The 15,591-nt window shown below is 37.8% G+C and overlaps 2 protein-coding genes across 2 annotated transcripts in view; one reads left to right on the top strand and one right to left on the bottom strand.

Annotated features, from left to right (window-relative positions):
• The window catches only part of LPIN2 (lipin 2), a 573,775-nt gene that overhangs the window by 90,009 nt on the left and 468,175 nt on the right, over positions 1 to 15,591 (top strand). The window lies entirely within an intron of this gene.
• Positions 5,919 to 15,591, bottom strand: part of SMCHD1 (structural maintenance of chromosomes flexible hinge domain containing 1) — a 104,560-nt gene continuing 94,887 nt past the window's right edge. The window contains exons 43-47 of the mRNA XM_063299150.1: positions 14,168 to 14,277; positions 12,786 to 12,856; positions 9,414 to 9,585; positions 8,394 to 8,552; positions 5,919 to 6,313 (exon numbers count right to left, since the gene is read on the bottom strand). Coding sequence (XP_063155220.1) covers positions 6,057 to 6,313; positions 8,394 to 8,552; positions 9,414 to 9,585; positions 12,786 to 12,856; positions 14,168 to 14,277 — 769 coding nt within the window. The 3' untranslated portion in view covers positions 5,919 to 6,056. The remainder of the gene's footprint in view (positions 6,314 to 8,393; positions 8,553 to 9,413; positions 9,586 to 12,785; positions 12,857 to 14,167; positions 14,278 to 15,591) is intronic.

Raw genomic sequence — 15,591 nt, forward strand, 5'->3', positions numbered from 1 at the left:
CTTTCCTTTTTTGGTACCAGAATGTTATAGTAAAAATATAACTGCTTCACATAATAAGATTCTGTAATGTGAAAGATCCACAGCCCGATTTTGTGAACCATTTTATGATTACTTAGTATTTTCTTATGTATGTTCATTATGTCTCCTTGCTTTTTTTTTGCATTTTATGTTGTTTTTTAGAACTTTAATCATTCTGAATAGATTAAAAAGCAATATATAAACAAATGAACATTCAGAAAAGGTTATTACTTCAATTATCTATAGAATGGTTATAGAAACTCCTTCTCAACCAATAAGACTCTATGAGTCTTTTTCTTGAAACCAGTGCCCAAATTTGAGATACCCGAGGAATGTTCTCTGCCTCCCCTTAAGCAATCCAGTCCAGTTCATCACTGACAAGATTATCATTCTTATATTTCATGTAAACATACAGCCAAATAGTCTTCAAAAAGTATTTAATCAATCAAGCAATATATGATCTCAGCCTATCTTAGTCTGTGTTAAAAAGCATCCAAATTATGCTCTGCCTTTCAAAACTAATGATAGTTTTATGTTCAGAGGGGGGACGGAAAAGTATTTTACTTTGGGAGGTAATTTTGTTCTGAGTTATTGAACAAGAATGGCACTAGTTGTATCAGAATGTGCAGTGTGGATTTTTTTTTAATCCTTTCACTTGTAGAACTGGGTTTAGCTAAACAACATTTTTCTAGAATTGAGCCTAAGCATCCTGTGTTCGCTAGTTAGCAAGCTTCCCAGCTAGATGGCAATGCAAAAGCAAATAATTTAGCTGAGAAACTTCCCAACTAGCTGGATTCATCAATCAAAGTTTATTGATTAGCCCTTAGGCCATATCAGAATGGATTCATGTTATCATGCAAAGGCAAGTTTATTTAACCACTGCTTCTTGAATAAATCACAGTGTGATGGGTTCACACAACACTTTATGCCATAATCTATGATTTACAGATTATAATTGGCAGGCCTCATACAACAACTTTATCCAAACAAAGCCATGTCTGAACACTATGTATGAACTAGTCAATAAATCCAAATTGTTTTTCAGTGTTAGTGGATACCGAATCTCTCAAGGGCAAATTTCTTACAGTTCCTGAACATTTTGTAGGATACACCACCAAAGGCCAAATTAGCAGAGGAGAAAAGGGCTGACTACTAGAGTTAGCCAAATTCAGAGTCAAATTGAGATGTTTTGGGCTGATTCTGTGGGTTTAGAAAGCAAATCAAGATCTTAATTTGTTTATCGTATAGCATAGCAGTTTGGTGTTCATGCTGCTTTTTCTTGCTGGGAAATCCTTGTGAGGTCCAGCAGCCAGATGCGTAGACTATTTAGCTGTGACAAGTTACGTTGCCCAGGGTACACCACGAGGCGGCTAGTCTACATTGCACCAAATTCCTAATGAAAGACCTAAACTGAATTAGAACTCTAAAAAGGCATTGTGAATGTTTAGGCACTATTAAAATGGTTACTTTCAGATTTTACAGAATTAAAGAATCAAAAGATTAATGGAGTTGATGTTGGAATTATCAGGGGTCAACTCAGCATTGTCTCATAAGCATAAGGGGGTCGCTCTAGTAAATGCATCTCTATTGTGCTTGTGAGATGTCACATGGGTCACCTGATTTCCACTTCCTCCTCCTCCTTGGGCTTGGGGATTAACAATCTCCATTACCCTTCTGGCAGACCTGCAAGCAGGAACTGCTGCAGGATGCAGCTCTTGCCCTTTAGAAAGTGTCTACAAAGAACCAGTGATGATTAAATGCTTTCTACTGTGAACCTACCTGTATCCAGATCTAGTGAATAAAAGTAAGCTATCTCTATTTTTCTTCATCTAACTACACTGTGAAGACTGGATTTATTTCTGAATGTAATTAAGCTTAATGTGCAAATTCTCTTTTGGTTCACGCTTCTACTCTGCAAGATTGCTGTTAGCTGCCTAGAGTTCTTTTATTAACCTTTAAAAACTCCATCAGTTGGAAGGGATCATTTAGACACCCCCCTGCTCAGTGCAGGAATGCAAATTAAAGTTCCCAGACAGTCTCTAGTAGGTTTGTGAGAAGCAGATACAGATTTGGTTTGATAAAGCAGTTCAGAACATAGAGGTAACCTCATTTATTTCACTGAAGCCGAACCACCCAATTTGCTTTGCCAAAGCAATTTAGGTGACTTCAGATCGCTTCCTCTTAGTCTGTCAGCCTTCTCCTGATAGAAAGTGCCCAGTCTTTTCAATGTTGATTCATAGGTGCAATCCTCTCTAGATAGCCTCACAGTATTTCCATCAGTCATTAGATCATAATGGAAGGGAAAGATCAACAGAATTTTAGGTCCCTGTAACAATGGCACATAACATCTAGAACAGAATATTTTTGCTGTCTATCGCTCATGCATTTTTCAGAATAACACCCCTAATATAATATGTACAAATACTTATTATGACCCAGTGTAGCACTGAATGCAGTTAGTTTCCCTCAATGCCTTACCATTTTTAAATGAAAATTAGTGCAGCCCTCAGTATCACTAACTGCAGTTGTAATGAAAATTAACATTTCCCACACTTAAGTTCTGCAATTTAGGAAAATAAGGTTAGTACTTGAAAATTATACCTCCTGAAAAGTCAAACCAGTAATCTCTTTCATAATAATGTAATTGCAACGCAAAAGAATTCAATTTTTCTTTAATGTTATTAAATCTGATCTTTCCAAGGTAAGAAGTTGGACAAATAGCTTTCAATACTAAAAGCTCAGAAACAGTGAAAGAGCACTATCTAGTACAGTGAATCTTAGGGTAGCTCCATGTTGGGAGTAGGCATGAGGTGTTGACTGGAGTGCCAATATTTGGGCTTTCCATTGGCCAGCTGTAGGGAGCACTGTCAACTCATGTAGTTACTTGGAAGCTAATGGGAGGACACTTGTGGGGGCACCGTAAGAGCAGCTGTGTGGATATTTTTCATGATTTTTTTCCTCTGAGGTGAATTAGATGAAGTATAAATCTTGGCAGTTTCTCACTCTCTGCTCACCTAATTCAATTCACCTTTTACTCCACAATGTTTTCTATTCTTATTTAGTTACAGAAGAGATTCCTAAAAAAAAAAAAAAAAAAAGGAAATAGGAAAATGTGTTCTTTCCCCTGCCCAGGCCAAAGCCTTAAATAAATAGATAACTAATTTATATATTTATAGGCTGCCTCAATCTGCATGACCCTGGGTGGCTTCCCACAAATAGGAGAGCTCTTACCATCCTAACTTCAGGAGACCACTGAGGAACTTCTGAATCCTGTGCTTACTCTTGATATGACCCATACTTCAGAAATAAATAAAACTAAATAGTAATTTAAAAACCCTCATTTTTATGAACAACACTTCTGTTAAAAATGATAATTCGTTACACTTTTAATAATTTAAATTATATTGTACTAGGAGAATGGTTATCATTCCAATCTTTTATTGTCAAATTTGAAAAGTTCATAAAAAAGCATTTTTATACTTCTATATCTTGAAATCCAATAACTGATAGACATCAAAAATAAGATATTCTATAAAAATTAAGTCAACTCTTGTTAATAAGAACATTTCTTTTATTAGTATAAAAGTATTAATGAAAGTAACATATGATTATTTTGTGGAATATACATATTTCCATAGACAATTGCATTTTAACAAATACAATTATTCTGCGTCTTCTTTTTTCGAGGTAATCTATTAGTCTCTAATGTAACAGTTGCTGTTTGCTATTTTTTCTTCATAGGAGGAGGTTCAACCCATTCTTCTGAACTATGAATATATAAATGAATTAGTTTAAATATTACTAATACTTTAAATTTAGAGTACTATATATAATTTATTTTTGCAATAGGAATGTAGTTTGTGAATCATAAATGCATATCATTGCTAATAACTATTACAAACAAATATATCCATTTTAGGTTTAGAAAGAAAGTAATACAGATCAAACTAAGTATCTTTTAAGGAGGAAAACATTAAATAATAATAAATAATATTATATTTTAAAAAATAAAATAACTAAAATTAACACTTTGCATGGATTCATTAAATAATACAGCTCTTATTAGAACCTTTACCTTTAATTAGTCTTTATTCCTTTTAGTATCTGTAACCAGTCACTGATACCTCCTTTTTAGGGAAGGTACTTGAGAGAAGGAAGGCTGAGCGCCCTAGAACTTCACACACTTAAGATACAAACAAACATCAAATTCTCAGTTCCACTTATATAACTAACAAAGAATCTTAAAAAAGAGACAAGCTGGGAAAGGACTGTTTCAGTAAATCAGTGCTGATTTTCTAAATTTCCTAAATAATATGCAGAACAGTTAAACTTCACTTGATGACTAAATAGATTTATTACAATTATCTTTTAAACATTAGAGGTTCTGGATTTGTTACCTCTGCTATAATTCTGCTAGCTGATCATGTGCAAACTATGCTCTTGCAAACCCATCTCAATGTCTGCAATATACTGAGCTGGATGTTAGGTACTGCAAGTTCAAATACAGTAGCCATTAGTTAATCTGGCCCAGCCTTCTGGGATCAGGCATGATAATGCAGACAAGTTATTATCACAGGGTAGTCCACCAGAGATTCTCAACCACTACCATCATGGCTGATTGGATTTATCCAAGAGTTCTGGATGAATTTTTGCAAGATGGGGAGTTTTGGCCTATTTTTCAAGAATCCAAAGAGCTCCTTAATAACCAGCCACTGATACCTCCTTTTTAGGGAAGGTATTTGAGAGAAGGAAGGCTGAGTGCCGAAGAATTGATGCTTTCTGTGGTGCAGGAGAAGAATCTTAAGAGTCCCTTGGACTACAAGGAGCTCAAATCAGTCAATCCTACAGGAAATCAACCCTGACTATTCACTGGAAGGACAGATACTGAAGCTGAAGCTCAAATACTTTGGCCACCAATGCGAAGAGAAGACTCACTGGAAAAGACCTTGATGCTAGGAAAGACTGAAGGCAAAAGGAGAAGGGGACGGCAGAGGATGAGATGGTTAGATAGCATCACCAATGCAATGAACATGAATTTGAGTAAACTCCGGGAGACAGTGGAGGACAGGAAGGCCTGGCGTGCCATGGTCCATGGGGTCATGAAGAGTCTGACACGACTTAACGACTGAACAACAACTTGAGAGAAAGTGATATTGGTAAATGACGAAGTAATTGGTGGATGACAGCACAGATGCCAGGTCTGTTGTGTTGCTTAGCAAGCTTCTGCTTCCAATATTTTTTCCAAGCAGTTGATTTGCTACTGGGAATAGACTTACACAGTACTACCACCCAGCAAAGCATGCTTATAGGAGTCTCTTGCTAGCAAAAAAAGTAAAGGTAGATTATTAGGCTAGATTTATAAAATTAGGACACCTTTTCTAGCCAGCATAGAATTCGAAGCTATTTGAAACAGCTGAAGATTTTGTCTTATATCCAAAATGAATTAAAACTGAGGGGCAGTTTGGTTTTGGGTAGGTGAGAATCAAAAAATGTGGTCACACACTGGATCAAGCAATGCCAGTGCAGATGAATTAGAGGAAACTAGAAGGTTAATTTTCAAATTCATCTGGAGGGTTTTAAGGAACCAAAAGCAAATGTAAGATTAAAGGTAGGGAGGATCACCATCCATTCAAGTGAAGGAAGCAGTGAGTCAACTGAGTTTTTATATTGAAGACATAGTCCTTGGATTACTTGGTTAGCTTCATTAAAAGGGGTTATAGGAGATGGTATATATCACTTGACTTAAAAAAACATATTATTGAAGGAAGAACTGCAATCTAAAGGGCCAACTATTCCCAAAGATCTGTTCTTGCAGAGGCATCTGAAGGATCTGAAGCTTTCACTGAACAGTATTATACAAAAGAGTTGAGCTTGCAATGCTAATAGCATGACCATGCTTTTATCATTTCTTCCCCCCATCCCAGCCCATCCTGACAAATGCCTCTGTTCTTGGCCTCCTGAAAATTCAGATGCCTTGAAACAAAAGAGAAGGAATTAGAGCCTAATTATTGGAGATCTTGGTTCAAAACTTCCATGCTCTAATCTGTTTTAACATCTAGGATTCCAAGTACTATGTGGCACAGTAACAATATATTCAGATTATCATAGCAATCTTTAAAAAAAAAGTTTTTCTCTGAGTATGAACAATCTCCCTCTTCAATATAAACCTGATAGACAAACCTGTGTGGACGTTTTATTTCTCTTCGTATTCTTTTTGGACGGCTTGGAGTCTCAGACAAATCAAGCTCTTCTGAGTGAAGTGATGATTTGTTGCATTGACTTGATGGGGTCATACCTATATAGATAAAACTTACTTTTGATTTTAGAATTTATGATACCAGAAAACTGCAAGCATTGTGTGTATAAAATTCTGCATATTGAAAAGTACCTGATTATTTACAATTCTACTTGATGCTCAAAGATTGTGTATTTTTGGGAAACTGGCTTGGAAAAAGCACCTCCCTATAATCAATCCATTACTTTTATCTCTAAGCCCTGTGCTCAAGCTGGCCCATTCAGCCCTTCCTCAAAGCTTTCTCCCTCCCCCCGTCCCTTGTTTATTTATTAAATTTTGCCACTGCCCATCTCCCTCCAAAGGGGGGACACTGGGCGGTTTACAACCAGGATTTTTTCCTACCAAAACTACCATTCTGCATAATTTCCTTTCCCAGAGGAAAAGATATGAGGTGGGATTTACAGGCACCCCACTGGATCACCTACAGGCATGGTCACTTAAAAGTTGCTTTCAAACTGCTTCCCCTGAGAATTAATAGCATTATGAATTGTAGGAATTGAGATCAGGCCCAGGCCCTTGGCCTCCAGACGGCATGAGGGGGAGAACAGAATCATTACTCTAAATTCCATTCTGTCCTTCTGAATTCCAGTAGGCCTGGGTCTCATATTGCATGTGTCTCTATGCTGCCTGCTAGTGTTTTCTGGTATTGTATATGTGGAGACTTTGGCCTTGCCAGTTTCAGAGACATAATAGAGGGTTATTCTCCTCTATCACAATTTAATAGAAATCGTCTATAACTGTACATATACAAACCACTGTAAAATAGTGAAAACGACAATTCAATATTGATTTCGCCAAAATCCAAATATATGTATTAAAGAAAATCTGTTGCACTGAACATCAATTTTTTGGAATACAAAAACATTTTATGGATTGTATGGTAAAGTTATTACCTTGTAATCCCTTCAACAATATTTTTTCTAATACTGCCAAAAAAAAAAAAAAAGGAACTATGGGTTTGATACAAAGTTTTGTGGAACAAAAATATTAAACCAGATGTTCCAGTAAGCATATTTCCAGTTATTCCCCTCAGCCTCAAATCCCCTCTACATGATTGGGGAAACACTCTGGCAAAAGTTAGAATATGATACTGGTGGCTGTAGGGAGAATGGTAAACTGGCAAAAATTGCTTTTTTGATTCCCTTCTTCTCCAAAGTAACTACAGGTAGTCCTCAACTTATGATGGCAAGTAGGACTGGAATTTCTGTCACTAAATGATGCAGTTGTAAAGCTCAACCTCATTGCTTAGCAACAGCAATCCCTGAGCAATGGCAAACCTCCCTGGTTTCTGCCATTAACCAAATCCCATGGTCATTAGGCAAGGCAACTTCCTGCCAGCTTCCCACAACCAAAGTCAGTGGGAAGCTGGCAGAAAGTTGGAAGTCCCAGGCTGGCAGGCAGGCAAGTGGCTGCTGCTGGGTGGGGGAGGTGGTGCATGGAAGTGCAGGGGAAGGTTGGGGAGGGTGCACAAGGGTGTGAGGGAGGGTCGGGAAGGGTGTGTGTGATAGGCACAGTGCAGTGCGCAACGGGGTACGTGAGAAGCATGGCGGAGGGTGTGTGAGTGGCCAACACAGCGCAAGCACAGAGGAGCTGAGGAAGGGTGCATGGGTCAGGGAGACTTACCCCAGCGACTTACAGCCTTCCCAGTTGGCTTCCCCATTGACTTTCTGGGGAAGCCAGCAGGGAAGGCTGCAAATGGCAATCACATGATCGCAGGATGCTGTAACTGGTCGTAAGTGCGAACTGGTTGCCAAGTGCCCAGATCACGATCACATGACTGTGGGGGTGTTGGGATGGCTGGAACGCCAAGGACCAGTCGTAACCACCATTTCATCCAGCACCGTCGTAACTTCGAATGGTCACTGAACGAATGGTCGTGGGTCAAGGACTACCTGTAATGCTGTGTCTTCTTGGAAGAATGTCAATAGAAGGTCCTTTTCAATTCATTAAAACTTTGGGCCTCATTCTACATGACTTATTACTTATGTTTCTAAATTTACATTCTATTATATTTAAAAACATGTGCCAAAATGCCTTTTCAGGTAATATACTGTATATGTGGGCATCAATACATGCATACCTAATTTCTGCTCTATTGATTTAAGTTCCTTTTCCTGTTCAGCAAGCTCTTCTTTCTTTCTTTGCATTTCTAAAGAATTAATTGATTGTTGTTGTTGTTCAAGGTCTGTGTTTACTTTATTAAGTCGGACAAATGCTGTATAGTAGTGCTGAAGGAGACCTAATAAACAAAGGAAAAAGATTTATAGGTTAATAAAGTACATCACTATAATCTGTAATCCTTCTGTTCCAAAACAGTAGTAATTAGAAGAAACAATGAAGTCACTATTCATTGTCATTAAAGTATTGAAGAATATTTGATACATTATTTTATTTTTTTCCCCTCAATGTATATAATTTCAGTGTAAGAAAATGCTGTATTTACTGGTGAGTTATCATGTGGTGCCCTCTGAATTTTGAAGAGATCCTTTGGGATTCACCCCCCCCTACTTTTAAAAATATAATTAAACTAAGGAAATTCCCACTTCCCAGCACCCTGTGTCTTATTTTTCCCAGAATGTATGTGTGCCACCTATAACCTTGTGTGTGCCCAATAAAAGTATGTTTGTGGGGGCGGGGAAGGAGAAGTAAAAATCTTAAAAACATACTTTTCAAGAACTGGCACCTGGCAAACTTTATAATTTTAGATTTCAGTAATGATATATAATTCCTGTTGCTTTCCTAAAATAATGCTTTTCTAAAAGTAGAAAAAAAATTATGTGCTAAATTAGAGCAGTGAACTGCTTATTCTACATCACAGCATAGCAAGAACCAAATAAACTTTTATTCACTGATGATACAATAAACATGTACATTAGTTTATAACGGTTTGCCTTTTTAATGGCAGCAGTGTACGTAACACTGGCAACAAGCTAAAAATGTCTGTTTCCATTAGTTTAATATATAATAATAGTAGCAGTAATTCAGTAATCAGTTTAATTAAAATCTAGCGCTTCTGTAATTTTAACTGAATTCTTAAGGGTAAAACCTTAACAAAAATACTCTGTAATAGTTTATTTCATTTATTAAGCTCTATAAGCACCTATGTGTGCAGAAACAGTATTGTAACGTGGTGGCAGAGGTGCTCCAAAAACCATTCCTCGAAGCTTATCCATAGGAGGGGCTTTATTCTGAAGGCCTCCAAACTTTCCATTGCTGCAAATTCTGTCTCCTTCTCTTGTTAATAAAGTTGGGCAATGTGTCATTTTCACAACCTATATATAAAGAGAGAATCTACTTTCAAAATTCAGGTTTTTTTGTTGAAAATTAATTCTATGCCGCGAAAGCTTATTAATATCTCAAAAATCCCTCAAAAGGGAAAGAAAGCATGTTTTTCCTGTGACCCAATTAACACAAATGTAGGCTTTAAAAAAACACTTAGTTGCTGCATAAATGATATAGGATGAAATGGGAGTCCATGTATCAACTCACTGGGCCCTGTATGAACTCTTTATCTATTATATGTTTCATACAAAACCTGTTTGATTAAAATGAGAGGTGCAAAAGTGTGCCCCACGGACCATATACAAACCACCAGCATCTATCTGCATCTCCCCAGAGCACCTTCAGAATGAGCTTGACCTCCTTCCCCCCTTGCCCCCAAAATCAAGACTGTGGACTGTATTTGAAGACAGCTGGTAAGTTGAAAATTTAATTAGACAGCTTCTACCACTTTTAGTATTTGGGGAAGAGAAAAACGTCTTCCTCCTCCCCCTTCTACAGCACAGACACCTACTGTTCAGCTGCTCCCCCCTCTAATCTCGGCTTCTGAGGAGTCTGGTTGGAAGCAGGTTACAGCTTTTCTTCCAGGATCTCATCTTTTATGGACATTAATTGCTTTGCTACATACAGTATAGAAATCTCAATCCAGCTGACTAGGAAGCAAAAATATTCCTTCAGTCCTAAGCTTGGCCCTTCTCCCACAGCATTTTGCAGCCAGTCTGTTTCTTAAGCAGAGGACATTTATAGTTGGCGAAGAGGGTAAGAATCCAAAGGATCTGAATTTCATCACGAATCCTGGATTCTTTTGAACATATTTTTATTCTTGTATTTGCTTCTCCCTTTAAGCCAAACTTGTGTTTATGAAGTTTTTGCTTCAAATTTTCTGAGGGGGAAATCTAGATTTACTATTTGTACTGAAAAGAATACATTTTACTGCAATAATTTATCTTTAAAATAGGTTTGTTTCAGATTAGTTGAAGAGTAAGATGAGCTGATTTTTTTTTCTATCTAAGCTTCTTTTTGGTGGGAACTGTCTAAAATTCAGAGTTGTCTCCTTTTTAGTACACAGGTAGTCCTCGCATAACAATGGTAATTGGGACCAGCAACTCCATCGCTAAGTGACATGGTCGTAAAGTGTGATGTCACATGACCGTGCCAACTTACAACAGCAGTTGCAGCAGTCCCAGTTGCTGTAGTCAGGCAAATCCCATGCGGTTGCTGCATTCCGTGGTCACATGATCACTATTTGTGGCCTCCTGCTGGCTTCCCCACCGCTGACTTTGCTTGTCAGAAGCCAGCAGTGAAGGTCACAAATGGCAATCATGTGACTACAGGGATGTTGTGATGGCTGCAACTTCAAGGACCCGCCATAAGTCCCCCTAAGTCAGTGCCATTGTAACGTTGAACAGTTGCTGAATGAGTGGTCATTCAACAGGGACTACCTGTATATGTTGATGGCACCCAATTGTACACTGTGATCTTGGAGATGTTGCTGAAGTCTTATCTCAGTACCTGGTGACTATGATGGTCTGGATAGGAGAACAGGCTTAACCTTAACAGGGGGCTGAACATCACAAGCATTGTTCCTTCATGGTGGGGCTGGCCCTCTGAAATAGCTTCCTGTTGGAGGTCCACCTTTCTCCAATATTATCTGCCTTCCAGAAAAAAGTTGAAAACAGCTTTTCCCAAGGGCTTTGGGGAGCTGATGTCATGTATTGCTTTGGGATGTTTAACACATTTATAAGATATTTTTGTTTAATTGTTGTGTTTTATTATTGTGAGCTGCTGAGAGACTTTTGATTGTTGTAGGATATAAATCTGATAACTAACTAGTTAGCTAGATGGTGGGCAAATTATTCTTATATTCCCCAAGGTGAACCTCTTTTTGAATATCCAAGAATTGGGGCATCCACAGGATAAGGCAGTCCCCGGGTTAAGAACCAGTTCCATTCCCAAGATCTGTCCTTAACTCGAATTTGCATGTAAGCCAGAACAGGTATTTAGCGGTAGTTTATCTGAAGAGAAAGAGAATCTCTGTGTGTGTATGTCTGTAGGTATTTGTAGCATACCAAAAAGATCATGATGAAAGGTTAACACTTACTCTCGTTCCATCTTGTCCTGCAGACTGGAAAGGATATGTCTTGCAGCCCGGAAGGGCCATTTATGAGGTAAAATTGCAAACGGCATTCTCCTTCCTTGGGATGACAAACCGCTGAAGCTGCCCAATGCTTTCATGAATCACTGAAAACTACTGAAAACAGGCTGTACAGTGTATTAAAAATGCATGCACTACTTCATGATGCTCATGGAGGCATCGGGCAGCTTCGGTGGTTTGTCAGACCGTAAGGGGGAGAGCGCTGTCCTCCATTTTGAGTTGGATCTTGTTGCCAGTCAGCCATCCACCATTTTAACTACTGTAGGCAGCCCATTCATAACTATGGGTTTTGTGAGCTGGAGGTTTGTAACCTGGGGACTACCTGGTATATTAGCCATACCTCTGAATATTGTCTTGGGAATACCTGGTGCCAAAATTGGAATTTGTCTTTGGGACATGGCATTCAGGCTCTCCTTCATATAACTAGTTTCTGTTTTCTATAAGCTGCTAGGAGGGGTAAGATTTAATGTATTATCCCCTGTTCCTCTTTGACCTGTTAGAAAGAGGAAGAAGAACAGATGGTATTGCTTTTGTTCTCTTGCTGCCCACCTACCATGCAGGAGAGACTATCATATCTGGGAATCTTAGTATACATAAGCTAAATGGTGCTGTGGTCTCTTTAAAATGCTATGCTGCCAATTCATAGCTTACATCCTGTTTGGAATTAGAAGCTCTTTTTCTTTGAACACCTTTTCCTACTTAACATATAAAAGATGGGAATATACTCTTCTCTAAATTGATTAACATTTATATAAGCTAGCTGGATTTAACTGCTCTGCTTAACAGAATGGGCTGATCTGGAAAGCTGTATTCCTCCTTCACTTCCTGGGAGAGACAATATTAATATGGACAACATCTAGTTGCCTCAGAGGAAGACTCTATTACCAAGTAGAAAATGGGCATCATAGAACAGGGCAAGCCATTTGGGAAATAAGGCCTTTGTGAATAGAATATAAATGAAATTTGACTAGACCTTTTTTTCGGATGTTCACATATATATAAGCAATGAACAAAATCCCTTAAAATTGTAATACGCACCTCTTTTCTGTAACGATTGGCAGCATCCAAATTGTCAATAATAATTGTATTACCCAAGAGCATCTCAAACACTGTAAAGGTACAAGAAATACTGAGAGTGTAATAATACAGTATTTAGAATATAAACCAATACATAAACTGCTGTTTCTATTCACACTAACCCATTATTGAGCATCAGTACTGAATAAAATGTTAACATCTTGATATAGTTAACAGAATTACCTCTAAATTAGAAGGGAATTAGTAAGCATTGGATTTGACAGAGCCCTCTTTAATAAACTATAAGTATTCAGAAACTGTATATTTGTATGTAAATTCAGGGCATGCAGGTATTTGTATGCTCATTCTGTGCCTTGTTCTGTAGTTGCTATTTTTGAAGATGACTTGACATGCAAATAGCTATGTAATAATTCATGCAGAAGTGCATGTAAGAGGGCACGTTTGGAGGTTTATGTAAAAAGAGTTTTTTCCCCCAATAAAATGGTGAAGGTGGTGCTACTAGCTATTAGGGACATGTAAACCTCACTGTATCAGGAATGTTTCAACAAACAATGCGGTTTCAGGGGCAGTTCAGTGGTTTTAGGAAGTAGATCCCCTGAACTGGAAGGGATTTGAGGTGTTTGAGGTCTGTTAGGTCTGAAATACCTTGAATCACTTCCATGTTGAAAAATGTATAGAAATTGCCAAATTGTCCAGAACAGCATAGTCTGGAGGAGGAATGGAACATTCTGAAGTTTGCCAAATGTTCTGTACCAGAATTAGTGAGTTTTGCACATTATTGCTATTACTATTATCAGCAGTTTGATCTAGTGGATTATTACTAAGAATATGACCCAGTGAAGCATGTAAGAAAAGGAGCAGGAAGATTGTGCTCTGCTTTGATGACACTGCATGTTCATCAGCTAGGCTTTCATTTCTTAGCCTAACCTGTCTTTGAGAGCTTAAGTAAAAGGGGGGCAGGGGAAAATGTAACAAGTTCCTTACAGGAAGGGTGGGATAAATAAGAATATTTATTTAACACTTCCCCCCGGGCTGAAAAGGAACTTTCTCATAGCAGTTTACTACTGGCCAGATGGCACTGGTAATTGATGGAGATGAAGTCTTTCCAAAGATGTGTTTTCTTGAAGCTCTTTCAATTACCAGTCTGATGTAATGGCTCAGGTGTTGGACTACGGAGACCCAGGTTAAAGTCTATATTCAGCCATGGAAACTCACTGGATGATTTGGACAGTTATTCACTCTCAACCCAGCTTCCCTCATAGACTTGTTTTGTGGGAATAAAATGGAGAGTGACACCTACATAAGCTCCTTGAGCTCATAAAGAAAAGGTGGAATATAAACTTAATAAGCAAACAATTTTTCCATTTTTCTATGATATTTACCTGCTTGGCAATTCTCCTTGTGCTCTGGAAATATTAGCGAGTGCCTGGCAAATACAGGATTTCCCATAGGGTTGAAAAGGTTTCTTTTATTTTGCAAGTGAGGTAAAGGTCTGCTTAAAAAAAAAAGGCATTCTTTCATTGTTGACTTTGTCAGATAAATACAAAACATTTGGCAACCATTTAGATATTCTAGTGTTGATTACTAGGATTCTAAAGGGAAATTCGCATTTTGGATATATTACAATATAGTTTGCCACGTACAGGATATGAAACAGAATAATATGAGACAAATTTATTATTTCACAAGAAAATCACCATTAGGAACCCAGGAAAGCAAATTCCCAGCTATTATTTAGCCACTCAGATGTAGTGGCTACGGGACTGGGCTAAACCAGGAGACTCTGAGTTCTAGGCCTCCCTTAGGCATGAAAACAGGCTGGGTGACTTTGGGGAGTCACTCTCTCTCAGTCCAACCCACTGCTCAGGGTTGTTGTTGGGGAAAGTGGAAAGGGAAGCAGGAAGTATGAATGCTGCCTTGAGTTGACCAAAAGTGAAGGCAGGATGAAAATGAAATCAATTAATAAATTATTTTGTGCAGAGATGAAACTGAATGTTTGGACATACTTGATATATTCATGAATTTGAGAGAGATTTAAAAGTCAGAATTTGGTTTCCACAAGGAGACCTTTCTTTTTCAAAATTCGTATGTGATAAAATGTTCAATATACAATATACTAACAAAAACTGTGAAATTACTGTAAATATTAGTGAACTTAACATGTTCTACATTGTTCTTCAAACATGGTCTTAACATGATGTGATTTAGGTAAAATTGTTCCCAACTGTCCTGGGATTTATATTTTAAAAAAGTTTTTTTTTTTAATATGCTCTGAAAGAGCAGTGTAGTATTCCCAGGAGCGACCCCTGAATTTTACAGTTGTATTTACATTCATCTTTTTCTTTCTTGATGAAGCACCTATAAAAAGGAATGCATGGCTTCTACTACACTCAAAATATTGCATACTTAAGAGGTCAAAACTGCACTGGAGAATAATACGTGGAACACAATCTATCTTGCATTTTGCTAAGAATTTGATTGGATTGCAACTGTTCATGCTACTAGAATAAGATTTAATTCTTTTTCACTATTCTAAAAATAGCCTGGAAAGGTAGAAATAAATTTATGAACTAGCGCCCTTCCTTACCCCTTCTGGCTCAGCTCTAGTTTTAAGCAAGGAAATAAACTTTAGAGTTGACAGAATCATAGAATTGGAAGGGACTATTTAGGCCAATATCCCTCTCAGTGCAGGAATCCAAATTAAAGGATGTCAAGCATTGTATGTCAATTCCTAGTTACAGGGGAAAAAACTATAAATAAAAGAATCTAAAAATGTTACAATTGATACATTTGGAAATCAAATATT

Source organism: Candoia aspera, chromosome 3 (assembly GCF_035149785.1).
Source record: "Candoia aspera isolate rCanAsp1 chromosome 3, rCanAsp1.hap2, whole genome shotgun sequence".
Classification (NCBI taxonomy): Eukaryota; Metazoa; Chordata; class Lepidosauria; order Squamata; family Boidae; genus Candoia; species Candoia aspera.